This window comes from Alexandromys fortis, unplaced genomic scaffold, assembly GCF_014885135.2.
Source record: "Alexandromys fortis isolate MF-2015 unplaced genomic scaffold, M_Fortis_MF-2015_v1.1 scaffold_37, whole genome shotgun sequence".
NCBI classification, from domain to species: domain Eukaryota; kingdom Metazoa; phylum Chordata; class Mammalia; order Rodentia; family Cricetidae; genus Alexandromys; species Alexandromys fortis.
Window position 1 is genome coordinate 4347656 of NW_026067914.1, and position 16535 is coordinate 4364190.

A 16535-nucleotide genomic window follows, 5' to 3' on the forward strand; every position below is an offset into this window, starting at 1 on the left:
AATATCTTGAGTTTCTGATGGCCTTAAGCAACCCCGTGGAAGGGTCGCGACCCACAGGTTGAGAACCACTGATGTAGCGGAGCCTGAAAAGTCACTCAAGGAAAACTCAAGGATGCTTAGAAAGATGGGGTCCCTTGGAGAGATTTTGCATAGGTAGGGTGGCAGAGGGAACCGAGAAATGGAGACCTTCAGGAATTTTGCGGCACTCGATGGCTTTTTGCAAATTAAAATCTGCTTGTTACTGCAGACTTTCCAATTAGGCGTCTGTTACTCAGGCCAGAGCCTCCTCCGTGGTGGTCCTGGATGGGCTTCTGTGATAGCTAGTGGATGTCCCCCGGATTTCTCTTCGCTACCTCCCTCCCGGCTCATTTATTCAGAATGTGCCCTAGTCGTGACGTCTCTCAGCTGCCCCGGCCCGGAGAGGCGGCCACACAGAGCTAGGCATTGTTGATGGAGATCTGGGACCACCCGGGTGCGAGCAGAGGAGACACAACCCACTAACACAGAGGCCTGAAGACTGACGGCTGCTTCGGGTCAAGTGCCCAGCGGGCTGCCCGGAAAGAGGCCCTGTGTTCCGGACCCCAGCGGGGTCTTGCCCACAAAGCTCCTCTCCAGCGGGGAAACAAACCCTCCAAGCTCCCTTCAGACTCACTCAAACAGCGGTGCCGAATCCTCCAATCCCACCCCCAACCCCTTAGAAGGAAGGAGTCCTGTTGCTTTGGGCAGTGGGAATGACAGGTTGAATACAGGAAAAGCAAGAGATGGACCCTATCTTCTGAAGACCTAGAAATTAAAAAAAAAAAAATGTTGGGGGAGGGAACCAAACAAACAAAACACTAAATATATTTACTTAGAAACAACCAAAAAACCTAGCCTGATTTTTTTTTCATAGTTCTGTTTGTGAGCTGACTTATGACCTCCCATGTGGGGGGTCTCTCCCTCTTTCCTTCTCATTCTGGTTAAACTGGATGGCGGTGCCCTATTCTCGGCCTCAATGCCCCCTCCACAGTCTCACTGCCCAGATGAGCTTAAGACGGCTCTGTGTGGCGGCACAGACTTCACCTGAGGCTGAAGAGCGAAGAGAAGTTGGTTAAAGGGGGACTTCTTTCTAGCAGTGTGTTGATTTGCGGTGGTGCTTCCCTTAACGCAATCCAGTGTCCAGACTATTCCACAGGTTTGCAGATAATCTCTCGGGGAGACCAGGTTTTGTTCTCTTGGATGTAAGCAATCTCCTTTCTATTCCCAAATGGACTAAGTGGCCATCATCTGTGCCTTGAAAAAGAGGTTCAAATACAGTGTTTTGTAAAAAAAAAAAAAAAAAAAAAAAATCCCACCCTAATATCCTATAAAGAAACCGGTGCAAATTTAAAAAATTGCAAATGGGCAAAACTTTACAAGAGGTGTAATCATACTAAAGCCTTCCCAAGATGGCCTAGGCTCCTGGGCGCTCTGCGTAGTAAACTTTTTGCAGGTGACTGCCCCCTGCTGGTAGCCGGAGAGATGAAAGGACCTACAGTTAGAACTTTTGGCTGGAGATTTCATGATACGTCTGTCCACTAATTCTTTATTAAGAAGCTAGAGGGAAAATAGCCCTCCATAAGTGGTTATTAGTAACTAGGGCTGCTTTTGAAATACCTTTTGGGATCTAACTCTGCTCTTTTCTTATATGGCAGCGGTAATCACAGAGATAAATCTACTTAATTTGAAGGTCAGACAGGAAATCACGGTTTCCTTTTCAGATTCCCACACCGAAATGACTTCCTTTATCTGAGAAATCGGAATCCGACCTGGGAGCAGGGCGATGGTGGTGCACACCTTTAATCCCAGCACTCGGGAGGCAGAGGCAGGCGAATCTCTGTGAGTTCGAGACCAGCCTGGTCTACAGAGCTAGTTCCAGGACAGGCTCCAAAGCTACAGAGAAACCCTGTCTCGAAAAAACAAACAAACAAACAAACAAAACAACAACAACAACAACAAAAAGGAATCCGACCTGGGAAACTAAGTGCAAGCTGTCCCAGGACCACGCAGCCCACATCTTCCTCTTTGCAGGCTCCCGTTTTAGGAGCCGAGCCACAGGTGTCATTACATATTACGTCATGGCTAACTCCCTGCCCGCTGGCTCTGCCAAGACTTTACTGTCCAAATGGCATCTTTCTTTAGCACGTCTTGAGTTCAGTACAGTATCTCCATAAGTGGGGAAAACAATAATAACAACATGCAAATACATTAATGTAAAACTATTTTTCTTTATTGAAAATACATCTACAAAGTAATGTTTTCCAGTACACAGTGGGTACACACATATGCAGAGCCTCTGATGGACTGGCAAAGGGACCACCTTAGAGGACCTGATTTCATAAGAAATGGTTAGTACAAAAAAAAAATCTCACACTGGGTAACAGCATTAATTTGACGTGGTTAAGTTTTGTTCTGCTAGTGTTATAAAATGACTGCCACGTATATTAACTTCTGTAGCGTGCTTCCCAAATACAGCTTGCCATTATTCAACGATTATTCCACCATAGCCTAGTGTTAACCTTTATATGCGTGCCATGCTCAAGATCTCTATAAAATATCTCTAACTGTAGATTGGGAGACACATTTCTAGATTTCAGTTTGTTAGCGTCATTGTGAGCGTTCGTCATTTTCGGTCAGAAACTAACGCAGCTGGTACTGTCTGATGGCTCCCATCGAGTGCCTTTGACTGAATATTCCTAAGGGGATTAAAAATAATTAATCTTTTTTTAAACCCGGGAGCTGCCTTGCCCCTGCTGTTTGTTCTTCCACCCTCATATTTTCATGTTGACTCATCTACCATTTTTCTTTCTTTCTTTTTCTTTTTTTCTTTTTTCTTTTTGTAGAGCCACAAACAGAACTAAAGCAAACCCCACTCGAGATGAGAATTTTGAATGATTTGCCAAGTGGCATTTCTGTACAAAGGAGTATCTTGTTTCTTTCATTCTAAGAACTTCTGTTTAAATTGCTAAACAAAACAAAACAAAAAAAACAAAAACAAAAAAAAACCCAAAAAACAAAACATTTTCCGAGATGAGATCATCCACCTAGCACATAGATCTGTCCCAGAAATTTCATTTGCTTGACTTTGAAGTACGAAAGAAGTGGCCTTATGTGTCATTTCTTGGGGGGACTGATTGGGAGCAGAAGACAAAGTGTTCAGGTTAACAGAAAGAGCTGAGATGTAGCTCCCCTTTTGCTTATCTGTAAAGAAAACCATCTATTCTTGCTCTTCCTAAAGAACCCTCTTTTTGTTGGCCATACCCTCTTCTTTCCCTGCTCTGTAGCGGTTCATAGTAAGACCATGAGCTGGTTGCTACTTTTCTGTTGATTTCCTGGACATCTACTTGTCAGTTGATGGTGGGAGGCTTTCTTAGGGCCATCCCTTGGGTTCGGGAAGAATACCCAAGATGGGAGTGCTTCTAATGTTGGTAAACAAAACAAACCAAAACAAAAAAGCAGGCAAAGGGGCCCCACAAATAATCCCACTCCTGGAATGGCCGTCCGCATTTCTACTTCTATAACCAACATTTTGGACCCAGGATCTAGTGAGCCACACACAGCCTGCCCCTAGAGAAAAACACCCATCCCTATGAAGTGTTCTTTTTGAGATCTCCATGTGATACAGGGCAGGGTCTTTCCTGGTGTCACAGAAATCTCAGCTAGGGAGGCCCAGAGTATCTAGAGTTTCTCGTTATCAGGATGAGAACACGGAGGCCAAGGCATGAGATGAGTCTCACTCGAGACCACGCTTTCTGCTCCTCCTCCCCACAGCTGTGCTGTGTGCGTGTGGACATTGCCCTGGAACTGGTAAAGTCAGGACAGAAGTCAGAAGAAATGAGGGACCATCTCTGCTTCCGCAAAGGTGACCTAATTGCTCATCAAGATGTTATGTTCTTCAGACTAAAACTCAATGGTGTTCTGAAGGACTTTTGGATTTTGAAAGTTGATTTTGAAATGTTTTTTAACCTATCACTTACTTTTTCTTATAAAACAATCACACAGGATTGTTTGCCATCTAAATTGGTGATATCAAAACTATGTTTGGTTCCAGTAACTTACTTGGTAAGAATAACATGAAATGAATTAAAAAACTTCAAATGTGGTCTGAAACCTATACGTTTTGGCTGCTGCCAAGCCCTCCCTTGTTTTTGGACATTCTCCAATCCTATCAGAGTAGGGAGGAAAAAGAGAAGGGCTCGCTGTGTGCGCGAGCTCAGTGAGATGTACACACTGCAGAAGAGCCTTCCAACACCGGGTGCTCGAGAGAAGCCCTCCGGCTTAGCCTACATCTTGGTTTCACTGTCAGCCACGGGTTTCTCAGGCTCATTGTCCTGGGCAATCAGCTGATAGGGCTTCTTCATTTCATTCTCCTCAATCACGGAGTTCCCCATTTCAACGTCTCGGTTCTTTAGTTCATGTCGAGACAAGTGCTCAACGATCCCTGCTCCGAGGGAGTCACCCAGCACATTGGTGGTGGTTCGGAGGCGGTCCCTGCAGGTGGGGCAGGAAGAGAGGAAAGAGAGGGTCCTGTGAGCACCAGCAGACCCCAGCTTCTATTTATTGGGAGCTGGCTGGAGGAGGCTTTGGAAACATCTTTTAACTCTGTAGTGGGTAAAAGAGTTACCCACTACAATGGGATGATTTCATCCTCGACACACACCTAGCACAGTCACTGTCAAAAGCTACAAGGGCAAGTAGGTGATTAGTTTTCAGTAATTAGTCTGGCTATAAACAGAAGGTGAACTGTGACAGCTGACCATCCCCCCACATACGTGTGTGTGTGGGGGGGGGGGGAGGGAGAGAGAGCTCATCTGTGTACACGTACGTGTGGAAGCCCAGAGTGTGCTCTTTCATTATTTTCCACCTTATTTTCTGAGATAGGGTCTCTTGTTGAAGCTGGAGCTCACCGATTTAGCAAGATCGGCTCGCCAGCCCTTCCCAATGTCCTCCTGTCTCTGCCATTGCAGCGCCAGTGCCGGTGTTAGCGGTGCCATTATGCCCTGCTCCTTTTTAACAGGTCCCGTGTGAGGACGGAACTCAGGCCTTCATGTTTACACAGCAAGCTCTTGTTCCAACTTAGCCATTTCCCCAGTCCCCTTTTCTGTTCTTATTTAACGTTTTCTCTTTCCTCTCTTCGCCTACCGTTGTACTAATGGTCCTAAAGCGTGGCACAGAGACTCCTTAGGGAGGCGTGCTAGGATAAAACCTTTTTTGTTTTTTTCTTTAGCAATACTATGTTCTTGTTTGTTCCCTTTACTCTTCTTTTCCCAGGAATTTGTGGTCAATTTTGCATGGACTACACGATGTGTAACCTCATAGCACACGGGAGGCAGAGGCCGTCGGGAGAGTTGCAGCTGTCTGACGTAGAGCAGGATGTTAAGGGGACTTACAAAACCTAACTCTGTGACATTCTTTTCAATAAACTTTTTGTCTAGAGGTGGCTATTTTTCACAGAAAAAAATGTTCTTTACGTCAACACACAATGAATTCTTATCCTAACTTTTAAGAGCAGTGAAAACCCGTGTGAGTTCTTATGCCATGGTAACGGGTGTAAACTGTACAGCTTTCGTATGCTGCCTAGTTCCATCAGTCTTATGCATGAAGACAAAAAGAAAAAAAAATCTTCAGAGTGGAAGCTTGTATTCTACCAAAGTCCTCTTGGCTTTAGTTGTACAAGTTTTCTCTTGGCCCAGGCTGCCTTTGAAGCCATGTGGCCTCAGAGGACAGTCTCTAACTTTTGATCCTCTTGACTTCATTTAGCACACGCTGAGATGACAGGTTTGCACAATCGTCCTCCCCTCCCTCCCGGAGTACGAGGGACTGGAAATGAACACAGAGCCTCATGCCCAGTAGGAAAACCCTCTACCAGCCGAGCTACAGCCCCAGCCCAGCCCCAAAGCGCTGGTGTTAATAGATGCCTCAGAGTCAGACCATGCGCTGAATTCTTTCTTACCTGTCACTGAATTTCAGACCTAGAGTGTCAACAGGAGGCAGAGGGTGTGGGTATCTACACTTCTAGTGGAAGCTATGGTGGTCAGATAGGCCTGAAATGATGACCCAAGTAACCCGGGAACTCATGCTATGTCCCCTGGCCTTGGCGCACACTGTTGGACTCTTCCTAGCTCTAGTGAATCCATCCCATCCAATGTGTTCTCCTGGGTGTTCTCTTCAGGCAGCCTTAAACAATGTTCCCCCCAGTAGATGGACTTTATGAGAGACTAGGAACAGATAATGCCCCTGCAAGGGAAGAAGGCATGAAGGCAGGCCCTACGTGGTGGGGTCTAAGGATGTATGGGTACATTTCTCGGGATTTTTCTCAAACCGTCAGATCGATTCCGCTTGATGGCGTGAGCTCTGTCTGCACGGCTATCCCTCGACTCATGGGTCTCAGACACATCTGCCCCGCATTAGCCCTCTGTACTGGGAAGCACATGGAGGAAGGGCCTGAGCTGGCATTTGGGGTCTGTAGCTCCAGCTGCTGAGGGATGTGTTGTGCAACCCAGAGAGAGACTGGCTGGCTTGTGTCAGCGCTGCAGACACTCCGCGTGGCTTTATGGAGTGGGAGGGAGAGCGACCAGATGCGCCCTACAGGCTGAGAGAGGAGGGACTCTGCATGGCGCGTGAGGCTGGGACTCTGTGAGGACTGGGGACCAGGTGATGAGGAAGGTTCAATTACAAGCCGGTGTGTCTTTTGCTCTGTTCTGCGAGCCCGTTAGACTGTTTGCTATTCTAGAATTGTGGGGTGCAAACAGGGGATGGGCTTATGGGAGGGAGCTATGGTGTGAGTCAGAACTCAGCCCCCGAATACTCACAGAAACCAGTCCACCGCGATGATGAGTGTGATGTCATCCGTGGGCAGCCCCACAGATGTCAGCACAATGACCATGGTGACCAGACCAGCCTGAGGAATCCCAGCTGCCCCAATGCTTGCCGCCGTGGCTGTGATGCTGTTGACAAAAGAACCCAAACAGAAAGGTTTACTACCAAGGAGTACCTCGCAAAACTCGGGTCTCCATGCTTGAGGGGAGGACCTGCTTTATAAAAATGGAAATAAATAAGTAAAAGCAATTCACCGAACCGAGTCATACTAACTAAAATCAATCACGCACTTTTTTTTTTAATTATGTGTCAGCTGATAAACTGAGCATGGTTTGCCTCATTCGATCGTCACAGCGACCCTTGTGAAGTGGGCTTTGTTAAGTAAAGAAACTGGTGGGTGGATCCTTTTCTATGTTCTTCCAATCATTCTGTAAGGTCTGAAAGGTAGCAGAAGAAGGTGACTTGGTAGAGCATTTGCCCAGCACGCGTGAGGCCCTTGATTTAGCCCAGCACTGCCAAGGTATTCACAGGTGAATGTGAACGTGCATGTGTGTGTGTGTGTGTGTGTGTGTGTGGTCAGTATGGACCCAGTTGCATGTGTGTCAAGTGTCTAAGATTTACTTGATAGGGCGTGTACTTGCCAATACAGTGTTGCCAAGATCGAAACCGCTCATGATTTCTCCTATCTCCTTCCCTGCTGTGGCACTAGAATGCCTAGGTGGTAAGGCCACCTATAATGACACTGACACTTGCAAGCCTCCTAAATTCTAACTCACGAAACACAGATGGAAGTGACTGGCCAACCTTTGGACTCCCCTTCTTCTCACTGGCAAAAACTGGTAGAGGGTGAGAAGTCGGAATGGAGTACCTGGGTAGGGGGAGGGGGTCACCTAGAAACTGGAACTGCAGCTTTTATTCCTCCCATTGTGGAACACTGCCCAGCCTTGAAGGCTTGGTGGGGCAAACCTTACAGAGAACTGCATTTGTATCTTGTTTGGGTCACTGGTACCATTTCCATTATTAATTCACGCGCAGCTGAACCTTTGTCTTAGCTCAGGGCTCTTCAGTCAATATGCCAAGGTGTGTCTGGGAAGAGGTTATAGTGCAGTGAGACACTGACCTCCAGCCTCCGGTGTGGTTAGACTGAACCTCCTGATCCCTGGTCATAGAAACCTCACCTCATCATTTCACTCTAACGTATGCCACAGCTATTACCCCTTCCTAACTACATACACACGCTTACAGACTATAACCTACTTCTAGATACACATAAGAAAAATGTGGGGTGAGTGATAGAGACTAAAAGAGACCCAAAACATATTTTAAGGCATAAGATCGAGATTTGATCTGAGAGGAGAAAAAAGTTGCAAAGGACATTTTGGGGGAGGCATCTGGGGAAATCAAGATAGGATGGTATTTTGGAAGAACTTCTGAGACTATATTATTGTGGGTATGTAGAATTCTTAGGAGATGAATGCTGAGTGATGTAGGAGTGATGTTTCATGACAGGAACACAGAGGGGAGAAGACAGTGAGAGCGGAGGAGGGAGCACAGGTACCACAAATTGTTAATTCGTAGGTCTAGGCAGAGGACACTGTGGTACTGTTTGAACTACTCTCTATATAGGGAACTTTACTAATAAGAAACTGTAAAGGCCAAAGTCCGATTTCTAACACTGTTACTATTGGCTAAATTCAAGTTCACAGCAAGTTGATCTGAACTTGGAGTCTTAAAGCCTCCTGCTGCCCTTAGTCTTTCTGACTCCACCAGGCAAGAAAGGGTAAAGGGTTAAATCTGCAGGGACACACGGGCTGTTTCAAGTGTGTTTTCATTTTTCAATATCGCCTACAGGCATAGTTTAATGTTTTAAAGTTGGAAACTAACTTAATATTTTTAAAACATAATTATTCATACTATATACCTTATAGATATTAGAAAATGAGCTAAGTAGGGCTGGAGAGATGCCTCAGAGGTTAAGAGCACTGACTGCTCTTCCAGAGGTCCTGAGTTCAATTCCCAGTAACTACATGGTGGCCTACAATCATCTATAGTGAGATCTGATGCCCTCTTCTGGTGTGCAGGCATACATGCAGGCAGAACACTGACTACAAAATAAATAAAAATAAATAAGTAAATGAGCGAGGTATACCTGTACATTCTATATTGACAAACAAACCAATCAAGGAGTACATGGTATATGTGGTATAATTAATTACTGAAAAGAAGTGTGTATGTGTCCTTGCATTGGAAGAGGTCTTTGGGAATCAGTCATGGACAATGGGTATCTAACAGAAAGATTTAATATGGTAACAAGTAAGCTATACTTTGCATGTGACATACTTCTGTATTATTTGAATGAATATTCTCACCTGAAGCTAAAAAGCTGAAAAATACATTCATCTAAACCCAAGACTGCTCCTACCAACAGCCATCTCCTGTTCACGTGTGAGTCCCTCCCAATCAGTCTCTTTGCCCAACCTTGCTCATTCTCTCATCTGTTAGAAGCATTCTAAAGAGAATGTTGGAGAGAAAGCTCCCCTTGTACCTTATTGTAATAATCTGTCCAAAGTTCAGGTCAAAGTTGTTAACTTGAGCGATGAAAATGGCAGCCAGAGCCTCATAGAGGGCGGTCCCATCCATGTTGATGGTGGCTCCCACGGGGAGCACAAATCTGGTGATGCGTTTGTCCACTCCGTTGTTCTCTTCGAGGCATTTGAAAGTGATGGGAAGGGTGGCAGAGCTGAGGACAGCGAAACGGCATGTCAGCTGCGTGTTCCCGACAGTTCTATGTTTCATCTCTGGTCTTTCGCGCAGACAGTTCCTTCCTCTCTTGTGTCCTGACTAAGTCAGCACTTGTCTAACTAGGGTGTTAGGAACAGTGTGGCATCGTCCTAGGGTCACTTGGCTACTCTTCTGTGCCTGGATTCCTCTGAGGAGTTACTCGTGATTATTCCTATACCATGGATGCCTGGGCCACATCATTTTCTACCTTTTCTCTCGGGCAGATGTCAACAGAAGACAGGAAGATAGTGGGTAGAAAAGGGCTCTTCCTTCCCTTTCACCCCACAAAGGATTTACAGATAGCCCTTCCTTGGATCCCAAGAAGGTATCAGAGGTGAAAAAAGTCGATTCAATGTTTCTGATTTTTTTGTTTGTTTTTTGTTTTCTGTTTTTTTGAGACAGGGTTTCTCTGTAGCTTTGGAGCCTGTCCTAGAACTAGCTCTTGTAGATCAAGCTGGCCTCGAACTCACAGAGATCCACCTGCCTCTGCCTCCCAAGTGCTGGGATTAAACGTGTGCACCACCACTGCCGGACTAGACACTCTTTCTTAGAGGAGCAAGCCACATACACACACATACCTTGAGGAGGTCCCCAGAGCTGTGATGAGCGCTTGCAGCAGCCCTCCAATGAAAACCCAGGGATTCTTCCGGGTTACCAGGAAGTAGAGGAGGGGCAGGACGATGACGGCGTGAATGAGGAGGCCAACAATGACTGTCACTGTGTACATGGCCAGCTGCCCGCCAATCACACCCATGTCCTCCATCTCAACAATTTTCCCTGCGATCAGGAAGAGGATGCCCAGAGGTGCATACCTGTGGGAAGTAGCACAGGATCAGTTGGGGAGAAAAAAAAACCAAAGAGGGAAAGATGGGGAATTTCCAAACTGAGCCCTGCAGAGACTACAGCTGTCATTCTTTTCAGTTTAGAACACAGAAATCCTCTGATTTCTAAATCACTCTGAATCTCTCTAGGACACCCTACCCTATCCCCACCCTATCCCCACCGGCCTTAGACCCAAGGAGGGAGAAGAACTTTTGGCCCTCATCTCCATTTTCCTAGACACAGTTGGGTCCCTGCTTGGATCTCCAGATGCCTGTGATTCCCTCTCCCTCTTGACTCCTGCCAGGCACCGGAAAACAAAGCACTACGCGAATGTCCATACTTTTCATAACACTTTCCATACCACAGCCTGCTTCCCAAGCTAAAACAGGAGGTGCGCTAAGCCGTGCTGTGCTATGCCATGCCAGTGGTCATGTGATCAGCTTTCTTACGCTAGGGCGGTGTTTCTCAATCTGTGGCTCACGACACCCTTAGGGGGTGGAACAACCCTTCACAGAGGTCACCTAAGACCATCAAAAAAAAAAAACACAGATATTCACATGACGATTCATAACAATAGCAAAATAGAGGTATGAAGTAGCAACGAAAGTAATTTTCTGGTGGGTGGTCGCCACACCACGAGGAACTGTATTAAAGGGTCACCGCATGAGGGAGGTTGAGAACCACTGCTCTAGGGCCATTTTATTGCTCTCTTCAGTAGTTACGTCCCACTTAAGATATTACTTAGTGGATTTTCTTCAAGTCACCTTTTATACTTAAGTCAATTTCCTTCCTCAGGAAATTTTATGTTACTATGCAAACTAAATTCTAGTACCACTTTACCATAAATAGAAGACCATAAAATAAAGCCAGAGCTATTAAAATTAATAAAGTGTGTGGATGTACGGACTGCAGTCAGGTTATAGGCATTCGAATTAAGTCATTATCCACAGGCTGTTACTCACAGTCCCTCGCAAGGATGGGCAAATGACCCGACAGTGACGCCTATATGCTGGACTAACCCTACTTGTTCAAAGGTCTACTTTCGACTCCCTTTGTGTGATGTATGCACTAAGCTAAAATGAAACACACTGCTAGAGACAGAAGCCAATCACCCTGAAGGAGAAGGGTCTGCTGGGAACCGCGGAGGAGTTGCTGCAGCCCAAGAAATACAACGCTCCTTTCAAAGGCCAGGAAATCACAGAAGTACCTGTTCTCAGAAACGCAATAATTCAAGGCGGAGTGTGGAGGCGAGCGCGGAGCTAGAAAGGCTCCATGTGAGGTTCGTTCAGAGGCCCTGAATGGGCTCCTTTCATGGAAGGGGTGAAAGGTGGAGGCATTTTAATAATATGAAGATAAATGTCCACTTTCAGCCCGGCCAGGATTTCAAAGGGGCCTTCCAAGTGAAGGCTCCTGTGGGGACCACATTCTGACCTGTCTTTGTGCCGAGTTCATATTCATCTTGTGCAAACTCCTAAGAAGTGGGTTTCTATGGGCTTCAGGGGCATTGGAGACAAAGGATATTTTTAATCATGCTGGTGAGTGAATGCTTTTCGTAGCGATGGATGCCTTCCTGCCCCAGGTGCCAAGAAGGACCCTAGTTATTAAAAATAAAGGATGAATGAAAACCAACTCCCACGTGAGGCCTAGGCCAGCAAGGGGCTCTGTCCCTGCTGGGACAGTTTACTTTCCAAAGTCAATGCTCTTCCCTTTGGACTTAGCCTTTCTTTTGTCTTCTGCTCTAAATTTTATTAAAGGTAGTTCTGTTATAAATTGTGTCTTAGTAGCCCATAATACTTCCTGTGAGCTCTTCTGTAGGCTGCTATGTAGCCTGAATAAGAATATATCTCTCTGGGTGTTATTATTTGTGATACACTGCTACAGCTCTGACACATACATTTCTTTCTTAGGGTTTAAATAGAGGGGAGACTCATTGCCCCCCTCCCCAAGGATCCAGGGCCCGTGATTGCTTGTTCTCCTACTGGGAATACTCTTTTTGTACAACTGGACATGCCTAGTCATTCTGATCTGAGCAAAAAAGCCACCCCGGGCCTTTCCATACCACCCAAAGCAAATGACACACTTCCTCCCCCTTTGCTTCTTTCACAACACCTATGACTCAGGAATATGATATTTATGTGCTTGATCATTGTTTGTCTTCCTTAAAAGTGTCTGACATGCTAGCCGGCCAGTGGTGGTGCTCACCTTTAATGCCTGCACTGGGGAGGCAGGCAGATCTCTGTGAGTTTGAGCCCAGCCTGGTCTACAGAGTGAGTTCCAGGACTAGCTCTATAGGTACTGGGAAACCCTATCTTGAAAAACCAAAAGAAGTGTGTCAGATCCATCCAGTGTACCCTCGTTTGCTCTCTGTTGCTGCGGCTAGTATGCTCGGTCCTCTCTTCTTATCGTAGGGTACAAACTCAGTAACTAAGCACGCATAAAGTGGTGGATGGGGTAAGGAAGCTGAACATTTTCAAAACAAGGAAGTGCAGGGCCTCTGCAGTGCCAGGAAAACACCAACTCTCTTGTGGTTTCCAGAAAAAGATCCCCGCAACCAGCCGTCTGGCTCGGTGGCATCTTCCTCAGAACAGAACGCAGCCATCTCAATAAGCATCTCGGACACAGCTAGGGGGCACACAGGAATACGTACCACATTATCACCGCCACCAGTCTCATGATGGCTTCGTTCAGAGAATCAAAGAAGTCCCTCAGCGCTTGCCCTTGCTCCTTCATGTTTCCAATCACGAAACCGAAACACATGGAGAAGACAACGAGGCCCAGGGCATTGACTCCGTTCACAGATCCGGGAACGGGCACCATCTCCTCCCGGATCCGGGTCAGGGTCTCCATGGCCTCCGACACGTTGCTGATCACGGCGCCCAAGAGTGTTTCGTTGGCCTGGAGGGGCACTTTAAAGCTCCTCTTCTCATAGCTGGTTTTAAACTTAAAATAAGAAGCACAGCAGAAATCAACTGATTTTTATTTGTCTTTTTATACTCCCCTGCTGTCCAAGTTTCCTATCATGATGTATGTTAATTTGTATTCACGGGACCGTGTTATATGTACCTGCCTATGTATCACCTGTTTCATTTGTGGCAAATCGCTGTTTCTCAACACAGACAAGCACACTGAAACACATATGAATCATAACACACACTGAAGATGCCAGAATCGACATACACACGGACCTTTGCTTTCTTCAAAATCTTAGTAAAATGACTAAGAATTTTTAAAGAGTCACAGACTCAAATACTCGTCAAATATTTGTAAGTCCTTCTTTCTCTCTCTCTCTCTCTCTCTCTCTCTCTCTCTCTCTCTCTCTTTCTTTCTTTCTTTCTTGGAGACCATGCACAAATAACTTACCATCCTTCATTTCATATACCGCAGCCGTGAAACAAGATAACCACTGATTTTCACCTCACAGGCTTGTGGCAACGACCAAATTAAGCACCACAAGGGACACCATTTTGCAAACGTAACGTCCAACATTAATGTGGACTAAAGCTGTCCAGGGGCGATGCCCTTCAGGGTTAGAAAGTTCAGAGAACGGGAAAGAAAAGTCCTTACACACCTGGTCTTCAAGACTTTCCTGGTGCTATAAGTCCCTATTCTTAAGAGCTCCTTGCTTAGTCATTGGAGAGGATAACCTTCTTGTTCCATCTCTCCTAAGCCAAGCCATGCTCTTTCCCTGTAGCTCCTGCAGAGAAGTTCCAGTCAGCAAGTGCTCAGAACATTGCTGTGGATGGCTACAGTGAAGCCTGTCCCCCCTGTGAGCTCCAGAAAAGTGAAATTGCTGCCCTAGCCTTGATAGCGTTGGTAGTAAAGCAACAGTGTGTGAGTGGTGACTGGGTTTAGAATCCAGGAAAGAAGGCATGGCCTCACATGAAGTGCTTGGACACTTTTGTATCAAGAATGAGCAGGGGACTTTCTAGTCTATTGGAAAACCACTGTCTCCAAACAAGGACATGGTCAGCTGTCAATGCTGGGGATTGCTGGTCACTTTCAAAACACATACAATCCTTTTACAGACAACGCTCAGTCTCTTCCTTCTGGCATTTGCGAATTCTGTGGCTTCTCCAGGGTATATTTTCAGCCTGGTCAGTCTCTCTTAAGCCTTCTACATACACCCTTCACCTTTGGGCACAGTTAGAGCCTCCTCAGAAACTATTTGCATTCTGGTCTAAGGCAAATAGGCCCCAGGGCGACACATTTTCTCCCCCTCACAGTCCTGCAAATGCACCCGTATACTAAACGCCAGTCTGTAAAGGTCAGCACTTTTCCCATCTAACGGTTCTAGAAATCAGCATTTTTGATGTCATCCACTGCCAGCTCGTGAACAGGCTCACGATGCCGGGTGGGTTTGTTGGATTGAAAGGGATTTATTCTTTATTGTTACTGTAGTTCTTGAATAAAGAATTTTGGCCGCCTGAGCATTTTTTTTTTTTTTACTTTTGTGGTCCTGGGAACTAAACTCAGGGTCTTGAATGTGCTCTGTAAACTCTCCACACCTAGACTGTATCCACATCCTTCTTTTTTGTAATATACATGTACATATATGTTCAATTAAAATTTAGTTGCATTTATTTATCTAGTGGGGTTAGGAACACACGCCATGGTGCACATATGGAGGTCAGAGAACAATCTGGGAGAATTATTTCTCTCTTTCCAACACGTGACTCCCAGGGATTGGCTTCAAGTTATCACACCTGGTGTCAATGCCTTCCCCAGCTAAGCCATCTGGCCTGCCCTTTGCTTTCTACTTTGAGACAATGCCTCATTAAATCACGCAGGGTAGGCTTGAACTCACTCTGGAGCCTAAGCTAGCCTTGGGTTTGTGGTTCTCCTGCGTTCCACTGCTTTCTTTTTCTTTTTCTTTTCTTTTTTTTTGAAGGGAGTGTGTTTTGATCTTGCAATCTGCTTGCATTAAGAAAGGGGGAAAGCTGGTGTCTTACATATGCAAACCCAGTTCTCTAGGAGGTAAGGGTTTGGTTTTATCTTGTATGTCCCAAGCAGAACGGTTAGGTGAACTGACACCACACAGAGGAGTGTTTGGGAAGCAGCATTTAACCTACCGTCTATGTCCCCTTGCATAGCTTGGCGTTTCTAATCAAGAGAGGTTAGCATTTCCCAATCAATACTGGGAGTTATTTGTATCCACCAAGTAGAGAGCCAAGAACTGCTAAGCTAAGAGGCAGAGAGGGCTGGACCTCACCTTGGCCTCCAGGTGGAATCTCTGGGTTGCTTTCTAGGAAGCAACAGGGAGCAGTAGGAAAAGGAGAGACAACACGGCTCCCAAGTCTGGGTCTGCCATTTTCGACTTGCGGGAGCTTGTGCTTATTACACAATCCCCATCCTCGTAAATGAGCGGCCTCATGGGTGAAGTGAAGACACAGCTACTCGTCATGTCCATGTGAAGACTCAGTATAACACTGGTGCTTGGCACACGGCAGGCATTCCGTAAGCGATGGCGCCATTCCTTTTCGATACGGTTCCTCTCTCTAGACTACCTGAGGCTCTTCCTAATAAGTAGGCCAGGGACTTTTAAATCAAGCCCAGAAACTAGAATAATCTGTCTAACATTAATGCAAGTTGTTAGTGCATTTATTTATAACTGAATTTGCTTGCTTTGCTGAGTTTTTGCATGGCAGCCCAAGGAAGGGGAAGAAAAGAGAGCCCCCCCCCAAATTAGTTCTCTTAATTAACATAGACTAAATGTGCTGTTTGTGTGCAATATGTGTGAGCCTGGCAGCTACCTTTAATACGAGTGAAGGACCACTGTCACCTAAGTTTCCCTTAATCCTGGTACCTTCCATATGGTTAGCCAGAGAAGGATTTCTTACCTTAGAGAATGGAAGGGCAAGAGAAGGGGTCCTACTGGCTTGATATGTCCAAAAGGAATTTAAGGTTTATTATTTTTAATTGTGTGTGTGTGTGTGTGTGTGTGTGTGTGTGTGAGAGAGAGAGAGAGTGTAGGTGTGTGCAGGTGAATTCAGGTGCTGGAGAAGTGTTGGATCTACTGGAGTTGAAGTTACTGGTGGTTGTGAGCCACTGGACATAGGTGCTGGGAACAGAACTTAGGTCCCCTGGAAGAGCAGTCA

At 45.9% G+C, this 16535-nt stretch overlaps 1 protein-coding gene across 2 annotated transcripts in view; it reads right to left on the reverse strand.

Moving 5' to 3' along the window:
- Window positions 1–2222: 2222 nt before the first annotated feature.
- Slc1a3 (solute carrier family 1 member 3) overlaps window positions 2223–16535 on the reverse strand; it is a 74902-nt gene continuing 60589 nt past the window's right edge. For both annotated transcript variants that reach the window (XM_050138975.1, XM_050138976.1), the window contains 5 exons: window positions 13088–13380; window positions 10197–10430; window positions 9383–9577; window positions 6831–6965; window positions 2223–4509 (listed from right to left, as the gene is read on the reverse strand). In XM_050138975.1, coding sequence (XP_049994932.1) covers window positions 4302–4509; window positions 6831–6965; window positions 9383–9577; window positions 10197–10430; window positions 13088–13380 — 1065 coding nt within the window. In that variant the 3' untranslated portion in view covers window positions 2223–4301. The remainder of the gene's footprint in view (window positions 4510–6830; window positions 6966–9382; window positions 9578–10196; window positions 10431–13087; window positions 13381–16535) is intronic.